This window comes from Aethalodelphis obliquidens, unplaced genomic scaffold (genome assembly GCF_003676395.1).
Source record: "Aethalodelphis obliquidens isolate GAN/ISIS:26980383/991018 unplaced genomic scaffold, ASM367639v1 scaffold75, whole genome shotgun sequence".
Lineage (NCBI taxonomy): Eukaryota > Metazoa > Chordata > Mammalia > Artiodactyla > Delphinidae > Aethalodelphis > Aethalodelphis obliquidens.
This window is the reverse complement of record NW_020838019.1, coordinates 737,884-759,935: the sequence shown is the minus strand read 5'-3', so window position 1 is coordinate 759,935 and position 22,052 is coordinate 737,884. Positions and strand designations below refer to the sequence as shown.

The window sequence follows — 22,052 nt, the reverse complement described above, 5'->3', positions numbered from 1 at the left end:
TGTGACAGGTGAGGTCCTGCTGAGGGTGAATCCTCAGGAGGGACTGGAGCCTCGTGTGTCCCACATTTCTTTTTCAAGGAGAGTTTATCTGTGTGTTTTAAATCACAGTAAATGTAACAGACCAGTGCCCTTTTGAGCATGCTCTGGGCCATTCCATCAATGACACCCAGTCCGTGCTCCCAGAAATGGGTCTGGATTTCTACATGGGCTGCTAAGGGCAGCTGTCCTGACAGAGGGCGAGTGGCAAGGGGTTTGCGGTCAAGCTGCACACTGTGTTTACTACTCAGCTACAGCTTAAAACAGCAAAACGATCCCAAGGTGTTTTTAGATGTCAGAGTTCCAGGTCAAATTTATTCTCATAATTGCTTTTATTCAGAAGGAGGGAGTTTAGGGGGATGCTAACACTCACCTCCCTGGTGCCAGCCTTCACCAGAGCTGCGCTATCCTCAGGAGGTCATGTGCCGGGGCCACCTTGGACAGAGTCCCTCTCTGGCCTGTTTTCTCTCTCTGAGGGCCTGGATGCAAGTGGTGTCAGTGGACTGTTCTGCGGCAGCCTTGGGCTCTGTGGTGCCCCCTCACACCCCACCTTAGTGTCAGCCTGAGCGTGTCCTTTTGTCTGGTATATTTATTGTGGCTTCTGTAAAAGTTTCATTTGAACCAAGTGTTTCTGAGGCTAAAATATTTGGAAACCACAGGAAACGCAGGCCCCCTTGCTCTCTAGGGCCTTACTGTGCCTGTTTCAGTTTAGAGACTGGGTGCCTGATGCCTGCATAGACATCCTTGGGGGAGAAGGGTGTCACTGGCAAATGGTCCCCAGAGGGCTCTGCAAGGAACATGACCTGAGGGATGATACTTGGCCACTGTTCTTCACTTCTATTTTTAGGTACAAGTGACTAGTGACTGGGGGCCCCACGTGGGGAAGGACCTGCTGATTCACCCCAGAGCAGACTAAACACCTTTGGGGCATCAGCAAAGTAGGGGAACCAAAATTTTGTTTTTAATTTGCAGAAGCACCAAATTTTTTCATCATGGCAAAATTAGAACTTTGTTGAATGGCCTCACGTTTCCTTCTGTTTTGGTCTAGCTTCTTATTGTGAATTGGATGTGTATGTGATGGGTGGGACCATCTGCTTCTCAGTGCTTTGGACCTCTAAAGCCCTTACTCTGCCCTGGTATCCCTGAGGCCCCCTCTTAGAGTCCAGTTATCAGGTCGTTACCTAAAGGATCCCTTTTCTTCTAACCTTTAGTTTCAGCTACACGAACTCTGCCTGCCCTGGGCAGATTCTTAACATATTTGCCCATCAACAGCCTCTCAGAGAGGAATGTTAAATGCTGCAGTGATGTCAAAGGGGCCCCCAAGGGGAAGGGCCTGGGCCAAGCCCAGCCTGTCACTCATGGCCACAGCAGAGTGGGAGATAAGCAAAGGCAACGGCTCGGAGAGAGTCTGGTCTTCTGGGCGCCCTGAACAACCCAGGTGAGCCTTAGCTAGAGAACAATGAACTTCCAGACACTGCTGCCCAAGTGAAAGCAAGAGGTCTGCAGCTCTTCTGATTCCTCACCCTTGGCAATCTTCATCAGGATGTCTGGAGCCCCCAAGGAGAGTTTGCCGGGGTTGCCAGGGCTGGGCAAGGCCTGCTTAACCACCATGGACCAAAAGCTTAACGTGCTGGATGAGAAGGTTGACAAACTCTTAAATTTCCAAGAAGACGTCATGGAGAAACTGCAATGTGTGTACCGAGGCATGGGCCATCTGGAGCAAGGCCTGCACCGGCTGGAAGCCTCCCGTACTCTGGGCCCAGCTGGGGCCGACCGCACTCCCCCCGCTGACATGCAGGCTGGGTGGCCGGAGGTCCTGGAACTGGTGAGGGCCGGGCGGCAGGATGTCGCCCAGCAGGGCGCCAGGCTAGAAGCCCTCTTCCGGATGGTGGTGGCTGTGGACAAGGCCATAGCTTTGTTGGGGGCCGTGCTCCAGAACTCGAAGGTGGTGGATTTTATCATGCAAGGGAGTGTCCCCTGGAGGAAGGGAAGTCTGGCCGACGGCCCTGCGGAGGTTGGTTCCTGCTGCCCTGCCCCGGTGCCCTTCTGGCTGGAAGGGAGGCTCGGGTCCCTGGTGGGGAGACCAGACAGGAAGCTAGTCCTAGGAGAGCTGGAGGGCTGTTGTCCCCTCTTGTGCCTCCTGCGTGACCTGTTGATGGGAACATGGAGAGATGGAAACTTAAAGACCATAGGTGGGTTTCCAGACAGGCCAGGACAGGTGGATTTCCCCCAGGGAAAGGGAGAGGCAGTGCCTCTGTGGGGCCCTGGGCTGTGCAGGGAACCTAGAAGTGGGGGACAAATGAGCCATTAGGGAGAGGAGGGCAGTTACACTTCTTTGACATCCCAGGAGCTTCTTTTCTCCTTACACCTGGGGTGGGAGAGAAGTGGGGAGTGCTCAGTTTACCCCGACAGAGCCACCTTCAGAAACCCAAACCTCCCTCCCTTCCTGTCCCCAACCTTGTGCTCTGTCCCAGAGTGGGCGGAGTGTGCAGCTGCCTGTGGGGACATGAGTGTTGACAGTGACCCACGGGGGACACAGGCGGGAGCCGGAGCCTGGGGGTGGAGTGTGGCATTTCTGGGAGCGGCTGTTCCCAAGGGTTGCATAATCAGACCCACTGGCTAATGGAAGCTTGGCTGGTGTGTGTGTGTGTGTGTGTGTGTGTGTGTGTGTGTGTGCGCGTGTGGTGTGTAGAGGCAACACTGGGAACAGCAGGGTAAGCCACCTAGCAACACTCACATGGCCTGGAGCCACCCTTTCAGATCTCTGCAGCTTCCCCCCAGCTTGAAGTCTGTGCTTAAACTCTGTCAGCGACTGAGGCTTTCAGAGGCAAGGCTGCAGGAGTTTGCCTTCCCTCCCCCTCCCCAGCCAGGCCAGAACTCGCTCTGCAGATCCCTTCGCTCCCTGCCCAGCTGCTTCTCCAGAGCTGGCCCCTCCCACCCCAGCTCCCTGCTTTCTGCACCTCCCCTGAAAGTCAGGCCTGCAGGGGAGATGTGACCTTCTGCTCTTGACAATGATAACCAACCTCAGCTTTAAAACAGAAAATAAATCTAATTTATGCTCATGGTAAGAAAACATTCTCCCTCCTACTGCATCCCCCCAATCCCCGGGACAGCCCTCCTCCCCAGACAATCATAGGAACCAGTCTCCTGTGAAACCTTCCAGATAGAGTCTGTTTATCTACAAGCACATTGGTATACACACCACCCTCTTTGTTTTGTTTTGTTTTAACTCAAATATTACTCACATTGTACTGGCCTGGATTTTTTCTAACTTAATATATTTGGGGCATTGTTTCATATTTATAGCTAGAAAGCTTCCTCGTTCTTGTTAAATTGCAGAGAGCTCTCTTTTTGAGGATGTGTCTTAATTTGCTAATCAGTCCCATATCATTGTTTGTTTATATTGTTTCTCATTTTTAGCTATTATGGATAATGATGCAGTGACTAACCATGGAAGTGTGAGTTTATCTATATGACACACTCCTAGAAGTGGCAGTGCTAAGCCAAAGGGTAAATTTATACAATAAATGAAGCCAAACCAACCTTCAAAGGAGTTATTCTAATTCAATATATGGGAATGCTTCTTGCCCCATTTTTGCTAACAAAGCATATTATCCAGTTTCTGACTCTTTGCCTGTCTGGCGGATGAAAACATCTTATTATGCATGTGTTTTTAAAAAAACATTTTAGTATAAAAAATGTCAAACATTTATAAAAATAGAGATTAGTACAATGAACCCTGTGAGCCCATAACTGGAGGCTGATGTTTCCCACCCACTTCCCTCTTTCCAGATTATTATTTTTTTTTTTAAGGTACACGGGCCTCTCACTGTTGTGGCCTCTCCCGTTGCAGAGCACAGGCTCCGGACGCACAGGCTCAGCAGCCATGGTTCACGGGCCCAGCCGCTCCGCGGCATGTGGGATCTTCCCGGACCGGGGCACGAACCCACGTCCCCTGCAGCGGCAGGCGGACTCTCAACCACTGCGCCACCAGGGAAGCCCTTTCCAGATTATTTTGAGGAAAATCTGAGATAATGGATTATTTCTTCCATAAGCATTTCAGCACATATATCTAAACCATAAGGGCTCTTTTAAAAAACATTATCATGATCTAAAATGTGAATGGTAACTTGATATTACCAGTCAGCATTCAAATGTCCCTGATCGGCTTATGCCTTATTTATTTATTTTTATCATTTGTTTATTTGAGTTAAAATCCGAATAAGGCAATTGGTTATATGCCTCTTAAAGCTAACTTTTTAAAAAAAATTTAAAAAAAAACTTTTTATTATGAAAAATTTCAAACATAACCAAAAGTAGACAGATGATATATCTCATTGTAGTTTTAATTTGCTCATGCCCTTTTCCCTCTATTTCTTTTTTTTGCCTTTTTCTTGATTTGTAAGAATTCTTCATATATTAGTGAAATCAGCTGTCATACGTGTTGCAGATATTTAGGCATCTCTGGATAGGGTGAAGTCATGGAACTTTCTGTTTTCTGAGTTTTTGCCATGGTTCCTGCCTGTGATTGACCTGGCACGTGACTGATCTCTCTTCTGGTCTTTGTGTTTACTACACATCCCAGTAACTATGTTACTAGATCTAGTACTAGATCTAGAACTAAGGGCTAGATCTAGTCTCCCAGGCAGGCTGTCAGCTCCTTGCTGACTGTGAGGCCTCTGCTTCCCTCTGTGTGCGGGCAGGGCTGGCCATTAGACAGCTGTGACCGAGCCCCAGCTACTTAACACACTGTCCATGCTGAAAGCAGCGCACCGTGGAGACTTTCTGGAGATCCTCTTTGTATTTCCTAGGAGAGTAGGGGCATAGCAATTTGTGGAATTGAATTCAGCCTTAGCAGTGGCTGCCAGGACTTCAGGAAGCTTCTCCTCAGGTCTGGAGTGCCCAGTGGCACTTCGTTTGGTTGTAACAACGAATCAGATTATTACTGGAAGCCACGTGCTCTCTCATGGACAGGGTCAGGCTCAGCCAGGATGCACAGAATCAGTCAACCTGCTCAGAAGGCATCGGTCCTCCAGATGCCTAGGCATTTGGGGTCTATCCTTTTTCTTCTGGATGCATCGGACAAGGCAGGAACCAAAAGTTTGAGCCTTGAAGTCAAAACCCAGCTCTGCACGTGTGTGTGTTTGTATGTGTGTGTGTGTGTGTGTGTGTGTGTGCGCGCGCACGCACGCCTCTCTCCACCAAAGACAAAGGGAGGGAGAAGACAGTCTGAGCCCCACAAGGTCTACGAAAGGACAGTCTGTTCAAGTCTTTCTCTACTGGTGGGTGAAACAGGAGGCAGCGTGATAATGCTTTCAGTTCCCCCAACTACGGGGGTGGCAGGGCAGAGTCTGTAGAAAGAGACCAAAGGAGAGGTCTCTGCAGAGCAGGGCATCCGGGTCACATTGATGATGCTGGTGATAATCATGATGACAGCAGCTAGCACTTATTTATTACGTGTTTCCATGTGTTATGTTGTTACCATTAAGAGGGCAAAGCTTACTGTCCTGGAATCCCAAAGACATGAGCAGAAAACAGGACTGAGAGAAGGGGGCACAGCATAGGAAAAACAGTGGAACCAACCTGGAACCAAGCAGAACCCTATGTGCCACCCCCCAACCCCACTCCAGTACAAAGGCCCCTCCACGTCCCCTGCCTCTTGTTTGTGGAAAAGCTGAAGTCTCCCAGGCCTCCCCAAGCCACAAAAGAGCAGGCCAAAGCAGCTAATGATTAGGACAACAGAGTCACAGACTCAGTGTCTGATGCACATTCCTGAGTTGTTTTACAGATACTGTAACTGCCGCCAGAGGGAAAAAGCTAACTACATGATGACCAGACTGCAGCCATGACTTAAGCTCCATCTTGAGCAGCACTGAATCTATGGCTAGCAAAATTTCAAGAACTGGCCTCAAGAGAATGGGATACTATTGCTCATAATAATCTATATCTTTGTGGGCATCAACATAATTGTAGCTTCTTCTGCCCGTATATGTAAATGGGCAACTACACTTGACAGCAAAGAGATGCTACAGACCCATGCTGACATCTTCCACTCTAAGAATACGGCGCCCTACGTCAGCATGAAGTAGTTACAGAAGATGGACCTTTGTCCATAATCCCATAGAAATGGAATGATGTTCTGACAAGTGGGGATTTGTAAGCAGCTTTTGGCAGGAAAGAGCTCTTTGCAGGAGGCCCCTTTTGTCTTGTCACTAACCTTAAACCAGGCACCCCCATGCTCTACTCATCTCTGGCCCAAGCGCAACTTTCAAGTCTTTTGATCACACAATACCTTGCCTAACAAGTCAGTTCTTTCTGTAGATCAAAGAAGTAGAAATGAAGAATAAGTAACTAACAGGAGACCAGATCTCTTCCCTAGCTTCCCCTTCAGTAAGCTCACAAACTGTGTGAACAAACTGTGAACAAGATAGCATCAACAAGCCTGCACGACAAGCCTGCATACACTGGGGGATGGCGACAACTCTGATTAACTGAGATTACTTCACTCTTTCCCTTTAAAAACTTTCATGGCTGAGCAGATTCTTTGGAGGCGGTTTTTGGGGGACGTTGAGTCCACCCTCTCCCCAGATTGCCAGCATTCTGATTAAAAGCAACTTTCCTTTCTACCAACATTTGCCTCTCTCAAGTATTGCATTTTGAGGAAAAAGCAGCTGGACCTGATTTGGTAGCAAATGTAACCTCCATCCTTAGTGTCAGGGAGACATGCAAGAGAGGTGAGCACTATGGTGGGAATTGCTCCAGCTGATTTTTGCCACATGGGCCTGGAATTCCCAGATCTTCCGATTTTCTTTTTCAAGAGAAGCTGGGAACCTAGAATTTTTTCTAATCAGTTTTATTAAGGTATAATTTACATACAATAAACTGCACATACACACACTAAGTATGCACAATTTAAGAATACAGTTGAACAAATGTATACACCCTAATAACCACCACCACAATCAAAATGTAGAACAATTTATAACCCCCAAATGGAACTTAGAATTTTGATGTAAAAATCTCCTAGATTTAAAATGGTGGTAACAAATTTAAAATCTTTAAATTCTATGCAAGCCAAAAAAAATGCGAGCTCTTTTTGGACTCTGGCCTCCTAGTTGGGGCCTCTGTGGCCAAGGCAGGAGAAAGGGCCTTCAGTCTCTGGCCTGAGACCAGACCCACTTCTGTGACAAGTGCCAGGAGGAATCTTAGGGGCCATATCAGTCAAAGGCTCAGAAATACCAGGGGGGCCCAGCAAGGGTCAGGCCACCTAGAAATATTTGCATTTGGAAATACTGAGTGCTCTGGACAATTTCAGGGGCACGAGCATATGCACTGGACTGGTGTGGACCATTCAGTTCAGGAAGACCTGCTGAGAGCCTCACAGGGTGGGCTCCGAGTGTCCTTACATGATCTGCTCTGTCTCAGACAACACAAAATCATCCGAGCTATTGAGCACTTACCATGTGCTGGGAGCACTTCTCAGGAAATTCCACAAATTAACTCCCCCAATCCTCCCGCTAGCTCTACGAGTAGATAATATTATTCTTCCCATTTTACAGATGAGGAAAGTGAGATGCAGAGAAGTTAAGGATCTTGGCCAAGTGGTGAAGGTGGGGTTTAAACCCAGCAAGTCTGGTTCAAGGGTCCTGTACTGCAAAGAGGCAACCTTGGGATCCACCCACCTAGCTCCCAAGCAGACATTATTAATTGATAGTGGCACTCTCCCCATGCAAGCATAGATTTATCTGACCTTAGTATCCAACTCAAGCCAACACTGTAAAAGCCATGACCGATTGATCTAAATTGACACCTTAAATTTATTTTCCATGCCTTGTCTAGTATTTTCAGGTCTGGTCTGTTTAGATCACCCTGTCGGGGGCTAGGTCTGCCCCTTACCTGCACTATGGTGACCCATTAGAAAGGACTTGGTGACCTTGGGAAAGCCTCAGCATCCTTATCTCTAAAATGACAATAGTAATATGTACCCTCTAGTATTACTCTGAGACTAAGAAATAACCTAAGTTCTTCTATTTCAAGCACAAGGTAGGTGCTCAACAAATGTTTGTGGCCTGAACGATGATGTTGATGATGATGCTAGTTTTTATGGTTATTCTTTTAGAACAAAGAGCGAGTGGAAGAGAAAGGAGCAAAACCAAAGCACGCACTGAGCACCAGAGGCGTGCAAGCCGAGCTCAAGGGGCCTTGGGAAGGTGAGTGGGGCCCCGTTGGCTTTATCCCACCTGCACACCTAATTTCAGAATAAAAATACCACTGCCACCACCACCAATATGATTACTGAAAAACTGCTGAAACTTATTCTTCTTCCTCTTTTTTTTTTGCAGTTCTTTTTGTCCTTTATGCTTATTCCATTCTGTATTGCTCTTTATTTCACTTTGCTTTAAATTTTTATGGATCGCTTTTTTTAAGCACTTGGTCAACTTTAAAGTTTTTTAAGCTAATTTTCTTTTATAATCTTGCATAATAGTTACATGGTTCCAAAGTCGAATTGACAAAACAAGGTATATTAAGAGAAGTCTAGCTTCTATGCATGTTCCCTGCATCCTATTTTCTCCCCTGCATATGTAACTATGTAAAAAAGAATTTGTCTTGTCTTTCCTTTGAAGTCCAGTCTCTTTAGACCACATTATAAGTGGTTATACACACACATATGAGTGCTCATATACACACACATGTGCAAGCTCACATACACACAGCCTTCCTTCTTAGACAAACAGAAGCATACCACACACTTCTCCTCCTTGCTTTTCTCCACCGTATATCCTGAGATCACTCCATAGCCGCATATGGAGATATTTATTTCTCCTTTTTTATGCCTGGGTGGCCCTGGTTTAGTCAATCAACTCCCTCCTGATGGTCACTTGCATTATCTCCAGTCTGTCTATTATAAACATGGTGCACTGAATGGCCTTCTACATATTTTTCAGGATAACTTTGGGATAGGTTCTTCTAAATAGGAGAGGATTTTTATCCTGCTTATTTTCCTATAGAGAGCCAGAAGGTGGAGCTGCCAGAGGGGACAGTGGAGAGGTTGCCCCCCATCAGTGCTTCGGGGATAGGAGCTGACCTCCTTACCCAGGCAGAAGCCTCACCAGGGCAGGGAGACGGAGTTCCTGGCCCAGCCCAGGTACGCCCAGAGGTGGAAGCCAAAGCTCCTGTAACATCCAGCGAGAATCCCAGGACGGGCCTGGAATTGTCTGTGGTGTCTGAAAGGGTCAGTGAGGCTCCCACCAGCCAGGAAGCTGCATCGGGTGCAGGACGAGGAACATCATCCAGTAGACCTGACCCTCAGCCCTCGGAGGAGGGCATGAGGCTGACTCCAGCGCTGCCAGCCCAGGCCAAGTCAGCTCACGGTGGTGGAGAAACACCTCCAAGGTAAGGGATGTGCCTCCAAGCTGGGCAAGGGAAGACATTAACTGCAGCTCCTGGGCTGGAGCCTGCTAAGGGGCCAGCTGCTCCTGTTTGAGTGTCCACTGTGTGTGCAGCTCTGGCTAGCCTCGAGACGAGAAGACAGGAGAAGGCCAAGGCCCTGCTTTCAGAAGCTTAGAGCACTGGTTCTTACCTGGCACCCATTAGAATTACTGGAAGGAATTTTTTAGATACGAATGCCCAGAGGTTCTGATTTATTCAGTCTGGAGTGATGCTCAAACATCGTTTTTTTGTTTATTTGTTTGTTTTTAAAGCTCCCCAGGTGAGTCCCATGTGGAACAGACTGAGAGCAATAGTAGTAGCTATAATAATACTTAAAAGTGTTCACTGAACACATCCCAGGTGCCAGTCGTTGGCTGAGCATTTCACAGACATCATCTCGTTTTATTCTCACAACCTCCCCAGGAGGCAAGTGTGGTTGGTGTCCCCAGTTTACTCATGATGAAACAGGGTCAGGTTGCCCAGGGCCACACAGCTTGGGATTCATAGAGCTGGAATCTGAATCCAGGTGTTTGTTTGTTTATTACAGAAGTATAGCTGATCTACAATATTATATTAGTTTCAGATATACAGCATAGGGATCAGAAGTTTTATAGTTTATACTCCATTAAAAGTTATTATAAGATAATGACTATAATTCCCTGGGTTATACAATATATCCTTGTTGTTGATCTAGTTTATACATGGTAGGTGTACCCTAATGAGCAACTCCCCGCTTCACTCTCCCCACTGGTAACCAGTAGTTTGTTCTCTGTATCTGAGTCTGTTTCTGTTTTGCTATATACCTTCATTTGTATTATTTTTTAGATTTCACATATAAGTGATATCATACAGTAATTCTTTCTCTGTCTGACTTATTTCACTAAGCATAATATGCTCTAGTTGTTTCCACGTTGCTGCAAATGGCAGAATTTCATTCTTTTTTATGGCTGAATAACATTCCATTATCTGTATATACCATGTCTTCTTTATCCATTCATCTGTTGATGGACACTTGGGTTGCTTCCATATCTTGGCTATTGTAAATAGTGCTGCTATGAACATTGGGGCACATGTATCTTTTTAAATAAATGATTTTGTTTTTTTTCTGGATATATACCCAAGATTGGAATTACTGAGTCATATGGTAGTTCTGTTTTTAGTTTTTTGAGGCACCTCAGTACTGTTTTTCATAGTCACTGCACCAATTTACATTCCCACCAACAGTGTACAAAGGTTCCTTTTTCTCCGCATCCTTGCCAACTTTTGTTATTTGTAGTCTTTTTTTTTTTTTTTTTTTTTGGCTGTGTTGGGTCTTCGTTGCTGCATGCAGGCTTTCTCTAGTTGTGGCAAGCGAGGGCTACTCTCTGTTGCAGTGTGCGGGCTTCTCATTGTGGTGGCTTCTCTTGTTGTGGAGCATGGGCGCTAGGCTTGCAGGCTTCAGTAGTTGCAGCATGGGGGCTCAATAGTTGTGGCATGTGGGCCCTAGAGCGTGTGGGCATCAGTAGTTGCGGCTCATGGGCTCAGTAGTTGTGGCTCGTGGGCTCTAGAGTACAGGCTTAGTAGCTGTGGTGCACAGGCTTAGTTGCTCCGCAGCATGTGGGATCTTCCTGGACCAGGGATCGAACCCGTGTCCCTGGCATTGGCAGGTGGATTCTTAACCACTGTGCCACTGGGGAAGTCCCTATTTGTAGTCTTTTTGATGATAGCTGTTCTGACAGGTGTGAGGTGATATCTCGTTGTTTTGATTTGCATTTCTCTAATAATTAGCAATGTTGAGCATCTTTTCATGTGCTTTTTGGCCATCTGTATGTGTTCTTTGGAGAAATGTCTATTCAGGTCTTCTGCCCATTTTTTCATTGGCTTGTTTGTTGTTTTCATATTGAACTATATGGGCTGTTTATATATTTTGGATATTAACCCCTTGTTGGTCATGTCATCTGCAAATATTTTCTCCTGTTCAGTAGGTTGTCTTTTTATTTTTTCAATGTCTTTTCATTTTTTCATTTTTCTTTGCTGTGAAAAAGCTTTTAAGTTTAATTAGGCCCTGTTTGTTTGTTTGCTTTTATTTCTTTCGACTTAGGAGACAGATACAAAAAAAACAGTTGATACGATTTACATCATAAGCTGTTCTGACTGAACATTCTTTTCCAGGAGTTTTATGGTTTGGGGTCTTATATTTAGGTCTTTAATCCATTTTGGGTTTTTTTTTTTATTATATGGTGTGAGAAAGTAGTCCAGTTTGATTCTTTTGCATGTAGCTGTTCAGTTTTCCCAACAGTGTTTATCAAAGAGGCTGTCTTTTCCCCATTGTATATTCTTGCCTCCTTTGTCATAGATTAATTGACCATAGGTGTATGCGTTTATTTCTGGACTCTCTGTTCTGTTCCATTGATCTATATGTCTGTTTTCTGTGCCAGTACCATGATGTTTTGATTACTGTAGCTTTGTAATATAGCCTGAAGTCTGGGAGGGTGATACCTCCAGCATTGTTCTTTTTTACCAAGATTGCTTTGGCACTTTGAGGTCTTTTGTGGTTCCATATGAACTTTAGGATTATTTGTTCTCATTCTGAAAAAATGTCATGGGTGTTTTTATAAAGATTGCATTAAATCTGTAGATTGCTTTGGGTAGTATGGCCATTGTAACAATATTAATTCTTCCAATCCAAGAGCATGGGATATCTTTCCATTTCTTTGTATCATCTTCAATTTCCTTCATCAATGTTTTATAGTTTTCAGTATATAGGTCTTTCATCTCCTTTGTTAAGTTCCTTCTTAGGCATTTTTAAAATGTGATTTTAAAAGGGATTGTTTTTTACTTTCTCTTTCTGATAGTTTAACATTAGTGTATAGAAAAGCAACAGATTTCTGTATACTAATCTAGTGTCTTGCAATTTCATTTAATTTGTTTATTAGTTTTTATAGTTTATTTGATTTATAGTTTTATCTGTTTTATTGTTTGTTTATTTGTTTTATAGTTTTCAGGTGGAGACTTTAGGGTCTTCTATTTAAAGTATCATGTCATCTGCAAATAGCAACAGTTTTACATCTTTCCTTCCAATCTGGATGCCTTTTATTTCTTTTTCTTGTCTGATTGCTGTGGCTAGGTCTTCCAATATTATGTTAAATACAAGTGGAAAGAGTGGGATTCTTGTCTTGTTCCTGAATTTAGAGGAAAGGCTTTTAGCTTTTCACCATTGAGTGTGATGTTAGCTGTGAGTTTGTCATGTGACCTTTATTATGTTGAGATGTGTTCTCTCTATACCTACTTTGATGATAGCTTTTTATAATGAGTGGATGTTGAAGTTTGTCAAATGTTTTTTAGGCATCTATTGAGATGATCATGTGATTTTTATCCTTCTCTTTGTTAGTATGATGTATCACATTGATTGATTTGCAAATATTGAACCATCCTTGGGTCCCTGGAATAAATCCCACTTGATCATGGTGTACGATCCTTTTTATATATTGTTGGATTTAGTTTGCTAATATTTTGTTGAGGATTTTTGCATCTATTTTCATCAAAGATACTGGCTTATAGTTTGCTTTTGTTGTAGTGTCTTTTTCTGATTTTGGTATCAGGGTAATGGTGGCCTCATAGAATGCATTTGGGAGTGTTCCATCCTCTTCAAGTTTTTGGACTAGTTTGAAAAGGATAAGCACTAGTTCTTTTTTATAGAACACAAAAAAGAATTACCCTGTGAAGCTGTCCAACCCTGGACTTTTTTTGCTGGGAGTTTTTTTTTAAATTACAAATTCAGTTTCACTACTAGTGATCAGTCTGTTCAAATTGTCTGTTTGTTCTTGATTCAGTCTTGGCAGGTTGTATGTTTCTAGAAATTTGTTCTAGGTTGTCCAATTTGTTCACATATAGCTGTTCATAGTATTCTTTTATGATTTTTTGTAGTTCTGTGGTATTGTTTGTTATTTACCCTCTTTCATTTCTTTTCTTGTTTGTTTTTAATTGAAGTATAGTTGATTTACAATGTTGTGTTACTTTCTGCTGTACAGCAAAGTGATTCAGTTATGCATACATATACAGCAAAGTGATTCAGTTATACATATATATACATTCTTTTTAAAAATATTCTTTTCCACTATGGTTTATCATAGGATGGTGAATATAGTTCTCTGTGCTCTACAGTAGGACCTTGTCCTCTTTCATTTCTTATTTTGTTTATTTTGGTCCTCGCTCCTTTCTTCTTGATTAGTGTGGTTAAATGTTTATCAATTTTGTTTGTCTTTTCAAAAAACCACCTCTTGGTTTCATTGATATTTTCTACTGTGTTTTGATCTCTATTGTATTTATTTCCTCTTTAATATTTATTTTTTCTTTCCTTCTGCTGACTTTGGGCCTTCTTTGTTCTCCTTTAGGTGGTAATTCCTTTAGGTGGTAGTTTAGGTTGCTTGATGTTTTTCTTGTTTCTTGAGGAAAGCCTGTACTGCTATCAGCTTCCCTCTTAGAACTGCTTTTACTGCATCCCATAGGTTTTGGAGTGTTGTGTTTCCATTTTCATTTGTCTCAAGGTATTTTCTGATTTCCTCTTTGATTTCATCATTGACACATTGGTTTTTTAGTAGCATGTCGTTTAGTCTCCATGTGTCTGTTCTTGTTCCATTTTTCTTTCTATAATTGATTTCTGATTTCATACCACTGTAGCTGGAAAAAATGCTTGATATAAGAATACACATTCAGGATTTCTCTGGTGGTGCAGTGGTTAAGAATCTGCCTGCCAATGCAGGGAACACGGGTTCGAGCCCTGGTCTGGGAAGATCCCACATGCCACTAAGCCCGTGTGCCACAACTACTGAGCTTGTGCTCTAGAGCCCGTGAGCCACAACTATTGAAACCCACGTGCCTAGAACCTGTGCTCCGCAACAAGTGAAGCCACTGCAATAAGAGAAGCCCCCGCAATGAGAAGCTTGCGTGCTACAATGAAGAGTAGTCCCCACTCGCTGCAACTAGAGAAAGCCTGCACACAGCAACGAAGACCCAACACAGCCATAAATAAATAAATAAATAAATAAATACACATTATTTTCAAGTACACATGGAATGTTCTCCAGGATAGATCACATGCTAGGCCACAAAACAATTCTCAAAAAATTTAAGAGGCTGGATCTAGGTTTTTGGACTCCAGAATCTGTGCCCCTAACCACTGCACCATCCTGTTTTTTCAGGTCAGCATTTAGTTAAGTCTTAAATACTATGATGGGGAGAGAATGATGGGTGTTCAGAGGTGGGAGGTTGGTATGGGCTGAATCAATCCAGGGGCTTTCAGAAAGATTATGCTTGGAGCTCTGGAAGTGGACTTGGAGCTCTAAGGACTCAGTCTCAGGACCTGCCCTCAGCAGACATGGTGCAGGAAAATGAAGAGCCAGAACTGCTGACTGTCAGGTCCTACCTAGCCCTGTGTTTTCCAGCAGTGTTCTCCAGGGGCAGGGCATCCTGGTCCCAGGCAGCCCACTGAAGGGCACTCTGCTTCCTGGGCCTTTCTCTAAAGGGACTTGTGCCCTTCTGCACCTGCCCTTGGCTGTCCTGATCTATAACTGAGTCCCCCAAGGCCTGGCTCAGGGAGAGGAGCTGGTGTCTGTGTATGCTGTGGTGGCTGGCAGGGAAGCCCAGTCCTTTTTCTGCCTTTGTTCTGGAAGGAAATATGAGTCCCCAGGAGACCTAAACAGCTGGAGGGAGGGATTCCTGGCAGGCATCCTTGGATCCTGGCCAAGGCTCTAAAAGTGGAATCTAGGGTGGGGATGAACTTTCCATGAACTTGTTAGGGGCCCTAAAAGAATTCTGGGTGAGGGGGAAAGGTCTGTGTGTCAGTTTCAACCCTGAGTTGAATTTCAGACACCAGACTGGGCTCAGGAAGTGGGGCGATCACTGCCTACCCTCCGTCACCTAGCACATGGGTATATCTGGAGAAAAATGGATTTGAACTCGAGCATTGGCTGTGATTGGCAGTGGCTGCCTGTGTAGAGGATCCCTTGCTGGACTTGGTGGAATAGAGTGCTGCAATCAATTAGCAATGCCTGCCCTGGGTGTGCTGCGCAGGAAGCGGGGAAGCCTTAGACACTCAGAGTGGCATGGGAATGCATGGCAGTACCTTGGGGTCATCCCATGCCCCCAGGTATGAAGACCAAGAGGAACTCAGTGGCTGTTGGCCTTCTTAGCTGGCTACCTGTCTACCTGGATATTCTTCCAGAAACTGGCTTCCTGCAGTTTCCCATGTCCCTTGGTTAAGGCAAGGGCTGAGCTGGGCTTGGATGCCACCCTTCCCATCCTACCCTGTCATCACCAACCCGTACTTGCTCCTGAGGGAGTGTCGCGGGACTTTTGCTGCCTCCCACCCAAGGCTTAGCTGTGAACAGGCTGCCGAACCAGGTGCATTCAGAAGTAGGCACTGCTCTCAGAGGACCTGCAGCAGCTCAGAGGAGGGGCCTGGGCCTCCAGCTGCTAGGGAAAGCCTTAATTTAAAAAAAAATGTGGTTAAAAACTCATAACATAAAATTTACCATCTTAACCATTTTCAAGTGTATAGTGTAGTTGTGTTAAGTATATTCTTATTGTTGTGACACAGATCTCCAGAACTTTTTTGTCTTGTAAATCTGAAACTCTGTTACCATCAAACGCCTCCCCTCCAGATCATGGTAACCACCTTTCTACTTTCTGTCTCTATGAATCTGACTATTGTAAGTCCTTCATATAATTCATTCATTCATATATGTGGAATCAGTCTTTCTGTCACTGGCTTATTTCACTTAGCATAAAGTCCTCAAGGTTCATCCAGGTCAGAACTTCCTTCCTTTTTAAGGATGAATAATATTCCATTGTATGTATATGCTACATTTTTTTATCCATTCATCCATCACTGGACACTTGGGTTGCTTCCACATTTGGCTGTTGTGAATAATGCTGCTGTGAACATGGCTGTGCAAATCTCTTTGAGATTCTGCTTTCAATTCTTTTGGATATATTTCCAGAAGTGAGATTGCTGGATCATATGGTAGTTCTATTTTTACATTTTTTAGGAACTGCCATACTGATTTCCACAGTAGCTGCACCATTTTAGGCTTCACTGTTTGAACCTCCTGCATTTGTACTTTCATTTCTTAGTCGACTCTCAGTACATCTGTGAAGTGTTACTGTCCCTGTTTGACAGAAGAGGTTGCTGAGGCTAGACTTGCCCAAACCCAGCCCTGTTCAGCAACCTGTGGCAGAACTACGGCCAGGATGGAGGCCGCCTGGCTCCCTCCTGAGACTCAGTCCACCCCAGGCACTCACCCCCTCACCCCTGCCCCAACACTCATAGACCTCGGCAGTGGGGTTGTGAAGGGCAGTCAGAGGGCAACTCTGAGAGGGAGGGTCTGAAGCTCCCAGGATCAGTGTCCTTCCCTCTGAATGTCAGGGCTTAGAAGGCCTTCCTGACCTCCAGCTGGCTTCCAAAACCACAATGCTGCTTGGTCTGGGTAACAAAGGTGGATGCAGCGGGCCCAGTGGCATGGCCCAGTGGCATGGCCCATTGGCATGGCCCAGTGGTGCAGGGGGGCCTGTAGGGAGGCAGAGAGTTTCCTCAGCTGTGTAAGCACGCAGGCCCAGCACAGCCAGGACTGTTTTATTCAGGAGAAACAGAAAGTCCAGACTCTTATGAGCAATTCCCTGATTTTACTAAAATGTGTCTGACCTGAAGCTTCAGTGTGATGTTTGACTTGGTTCACCCTTCTCTTCATTTAATGGAAGGGAAACTGAGGCCCAAAGAAGGGAGGGAAGAGCCCAGGTCTCCTGCCTCCCGGCCACATTCCTCCTGGAGCAGAAGCACATTCCCAAGGGGCCACAGAGACAGCTGGTGCCCACCTCCCCACTCCTCCCAAGCTCCATCCACCACAGGTTGCTTCAAGTCTTTCCTGGATCCTGATCCAGTGGAATCCTGAGAGCTGGTGGCACCGTATGTCACTGAAGCCAGTCTCTCCCCTGGTGTCCTGTCTAGGTAGAGAGGGACAGGGGATGGAATCTGCTGGTTTCAACCACAAGCTAACTCTTACTATTATAACAACCCAAAGGGCCCGTTTTAACAGATGAGAAAACTGAGGCTAAGAGGCCGTGGTCAGTGAATGGCAGCAGCAGGCATTTGAACCCAGGTCTGTTCTGACTCAAGTTCTTGCTTTTAACCTCAGGGCCACATTTCTCTCTGCCCCAGGATCTCCATCCATGTGCAGGAGACAGACATCCCTGGGGAGCTACTTGTGACACGAGGCGGCAGCCTCAGAACCACGCCCCCTGCAGAGGCTCTAGCAGCTGCCCATCCAGGTGAACAGGACTCACCTGGGCCCACGTGCTACCCCCAGGCCCCTGGGACTGAGTCAGGAAAACATATCCCAAAAGGAGCCGGGGTGTTTTCCCCACTGTGGAAGCGGAGCAGCGACTGCGGAGCAAAGGCCAAAGAGAAACAGGGATCTGGGCCTGAGCCCGCCATGACACCAAGCAGGGCCTGGAGGGACAAGGGAGCCGATGCCAGGACCCCAGGCCTGCAGCAGGACACAGGCCCAGGAGCAGGGAACCCTGAGCCTGGAAAAGACTACACAGCCAGGGGCACGAGCAGAGCTGAAGCAGGAAGGAGGACACCCCCAGGAGCTGAGGCGGGCAGCCTGTTTCTGGGTAAGTGAGGGCATTGCTATGTGCCCCGAGGTGAGTGAGTTTGAAAGGCCTACTCTGGGAGGCCTCCCTGAAGCTTCCAGGGAGAGAGAATGTGGGTGTTGGGGAGTCGAAGACTGGGAACAGCCTGCCAGCACATCCCAGGGCTGGAGACCAAGGCACGGAGATGCAGCAGGCTGAGCTCATGTTGGCTCTAGCCATCGGAGAGGAGGGAACCCATGGGGCTCAACTCGGATTTCTCAAAGCCACCTGCCTGCCCGATACTATTGTTATCATTCTGGATTGAGACAGGGAAGGCTTCTGCTAAAAGGCAAATCCATTAACTGGTATATATAACCCACTATCAACCATTTGCACTCAGTGGGCTGACTCTCATCCAGGATTGGGAAGGGGCTGCTGACCTGCTTTCTGTCCCAATGGTGGTGGGAGGCATCCTTGTGTTCCTGTGACCTAAAGGGCCTCAACTCCTCCAGCCCTTAGGGCCACACCCTCGTTGGTCTGAGCCCTCATCCCATATGGCTGCTGGAAGGCCACCATTTGCTGACTCCCTGTTCCAGAATTTCTGGAGGTCCCTGAGGAAGGGCTGAGCATTCTGCAGGTCATCCTGGTGCCCCTTGACAGTTCCGGGCTCCACGGTTGCCCTGTGCTGTGCTCTGACTTCTCTGGCTGCTTCCTCTCCCCTTGTATGACCTGGTCCAGATGTGGACATAGGCCTCCCTTAATTCCTGAAACACAGCTGAGAGCAGGCTGTGACTTTAGAGCCTTTTCTGAGACTTGAGATGGTGATAAAGCCAATGTTAGCTGAGGACTCCCTGTGAGCCGAGCCTCGGGCATTTGTGGTGGCGTTTACCCTCACAGGCCTGTGGAGTGGAGACACGTGAAACACAGGAGGGGCTGAGAAGCACGTTTAAGGTCACAAGGTCAGTGCTGACAGAGCCAGGATCTGACGGTTGGGCTCCAGAAGAGAAGGCAGTTACTTTGCAGCGAAGGAGACTTCAGACTGGAATTCTAGATGTGGATTCTCTGCGACACACCCAGGCTTTCCAGGGGCCCAGGAAACAACACAATCATGCAAATGTTACCCCCTTGTAGTCTAGGGCTTGGGCTCACCTTTGCAGACACAGAAAAGGTACACAATATGCTCTCAAAGCAAATTCAGTCTTCTACTTTGGGGAGCATAAAGTGGCTTGTGAGACAAACTAAGAGAAAATAGAAGTATTTCCCCTGCTCTGGGTCCAGGGTTGTGGAGGTCATGGAGTTGTTCCTGGAACACTCTGAGTACTCCCTCGATAAGCCCCCAACAAACTGGCAGAAGCCGTTTTTGAACCAAGTGGGTCTGGGACTGGGGGTGGGGGGAGCTGAGAGGTGGGGACGGCACGAAGGAGGCTCACAGTTGCTGTCTCCCGAACAGACGACAGTCCAGCCCCGCCAGCCCCCTTCGAGCATCGGATGGTGAGTGTGAGGGAGACCTCGACCTCAGCGGGCTACACAGTGTGCCAGCACGAAGTCCTGGGAGGGTAAGCTGGCCTTCTGCCTTGATGAGAGGCGGGGCAACTGGACAGCTGGGTGCCGCTGTGGTTCTCAGGAACTGATTGATGGAGCCATCGCCAGGAGTGGGATGTACCGCACAGCATGGGAGTGGGCGGAGGGCTTACAAAGAGTGTGTGAGGAGATATCCGCGGAGTGCAGGAGGGCCCGCATGGTGTGAGTGAGATGAAGTGTAGGGTGCAGGAGGGCCCACAGTGCGGGCCTGGGACCCGTGTACTGGAGGTGGCACGGGAGCTGACATGGGGTGGGGTAAGAGGGATGTCCTCTAGGGTGCAGGACGGCCTGGGTGGTGTGGGTGACAGGGACACCACCTGGGGTGCAGGATGGGCTGGGTTCTGTGGGTTGGGGGGACACCCTCTGGGGTGCAGGATGGCCCACATATATGGGGTGAAGAAGCTCTTTTCCAGGTTCAGAGCCCGTGGGTGTGCGGGTGGTGACTGATAACTCTGGGGTGCAGGGTAATCCCTGTGGTGTGTGCAGAGTAGAGGTAGGACCAGAAAGCCCAGGGTCCAGGATGGGGCTGGCCCACCACATGGCGAGTATGCTTCTGGGGCTCTGAGACTGCTCTGTCATCATATCTCTGCAGGGGCCGGTTTGGCCAGGTCCACAGATGCACGGAGAAGGCCACGGGCCTCTCGCTGGCGGCCAAGATCATCAAAGTGAAGAGCGCCAAGGACCGGGTGAGGTTTTTGCCCCAGGCCAGTGGGTGTCCCGGACCAAGCTCAGGATTCCTTCATTTCCCTCTGGGCCACCCTGGACCCCACACTGCACCAGGCCCCTCCACTCTGAGCAGGAAACCTAGCCACCTTTCCTGCCTCTTTTCCATGACTCCCACACTCCAGTCAGCAGGTCACCTTGCACCCTGGGCAACAGGTCCTCCTAGACCTCCAGGGTTCCTTTTTGGGCTTCAGGTTTCCTATCTGTGAAATGGGTGGGCCCTTGCTGCTGTAAGAAGCTGGTGTGGGTGGTGAGTTGAGGAAAGCTGGTGTGAGAACAGGAAATGAGGATGCAGGGTGGGGATGTGTGTGTCTTGGGAGGGGCAGCTGACTTCTCTTCCTGACCCATTTCTTGGAAACTCCTCTCCCCTTTGGCTCCACAAGGAGGATGTGAAGAACGAGATCACCATCATGAACCAGCTCAGCCATGTGAACCTGATCCAGCTCTACGATGCCTTTGAGAGCAAGAACAGCTTTACCCTTGTCATGGAGTAGTGAGCATGGGAGACGGGGCCAGGGCTCGGGGTGGGGCTGGGAACTGAGATTCCAGCAAAACTCTCCCTTTCCTTCCCCTCTCAGTGACACCCAGGGAAAGGCATCACCTCCTCTGCCTGACCTCCAACATAGAGCACAGAGGACAAAGCCATTTGTCACAAACCAGCAGCCAGTGAACCTGATTTGACCTACAGATATTGTTTTGGCCTACACAATTTTTAGTAATTTTGATTTAGTTGTTAACTAAATTTAGTTGTTAGTTGGAAATAGGGAAATTTCACATTAAAACCTAGATGTCTAGCTTTCCTTGCAAATATAAAAGATCTGGTAATGCTGGATCTACATTTCCAGTTGGAAGTGGTGTGATGGAGCTCATAGTAACTGACCTTTGTAGACGGGGCAATCAAACTCCCATTTGCTACAGTCCCTATCACTTCCAGCTACCCATGACGTTGAGGCCAGGGGCTCAGGGGACATTTATTATTGTGCTTGTGTTGCTATTTTCCTTCTGGTAGGACTGAGGATAGTGAAATATTTGTCATGTCAGTTCTCTATAAAAAGTGGAAAAAGAAGTTAGACTAAGGGCTATGTGTTCTAAGAAAAGTTTTGTCTTACATCTGGTCTGATTTAGGCTTCTTGCCATGTAGGTACTAATTGGCCCCTGTAGGCCAATGAGCTTACAACTTTGGCCTAGAGTATCAAGAGTGAGTATCCAGAGTGAGCCTGGATGATCAACACTGCAGATAAGCCCCAGTCTCCCATCTGGCCCATCGCTTCCTTTTTACCACCCATACTCTGAGCTGGGAATAGACAAGAGCAAAGGTCCCTGTAAAACCCCAGATGGCAGTGGCACCCTTGGGCTCACCTGGTGATGAGTGGACCAGTCTTCTGAGAGCCTTGCTCAGTCAGTGCTTGCCTCTTCCTTTGCCTTGGCAGTGTGGATGGGGGTGAGCTCTTTGACCGGATCACAGAAGAGAAGTACAACCTGACTGAACTGGATGTGGTGTTGTTCACCAAGCAGGTCTGCGAGGGTGTGCAATACCTCCATCAGCAGTACGTCCTGCACTTGGACCTCAAGGTCAGGCTCCGCCCTGGGCATGTGGCGGTTGGGTGCCCTGGTTCCTGAGCCTCTGCTGCTCTCTCATCTTTGAGAGCTCTGTCAGCACCCAATCCTGGCTT

General features: G+C 47.0%; 1 protein-coding gene across 1 annotated transcript in view; it reads left to right on the top strand.

Annotated features, from left to right (window-relative positions):
• The first annotated feature begins 1,579 nt into the window (after positions 1 to 1,579).
• Positions 1,580 to 22,052, top strand: part of MYLK3 (myosin light chain kinase 3) — a 44,411-nt gene continuing 23,938 nt past the window's right edge. The window contains exons 1-8 of the mRNA XM_027092149.1: positions 1,580 to 2,050; positions 8,156 to 8,246; positions 9,045 to 9,429; positions 17,660 to 18,117; positions 19,526 to 19,631; positions 20,249 to 20,342; positions 20,763 to 20,872; positions 21,810 to 21,951. Of these exons, the coding sequence (XP_026947950.1) occupies positions 1,580 to 2,050; positions 8,156 to 8,246; positions 9,045 to 9,429; positions 17,660 to 18,117; positions 19,526 to 19,631; positions 20,249 to 20,342; positions 20,763 to 20,872; positions 21,810 to 21,951 (1,857 nt within the window). The remainder of the gene's footprint in view (positions 2,051 to 8,155; positions 8,247 to 9,044; positions 9,430 to 17,659; positions 18,118 to 19,525; positions 19,632 to 20,248; positions 20,343 to 20,762; positions 20,873 to 21,809; positions 21,952 to 22,052) is intronic.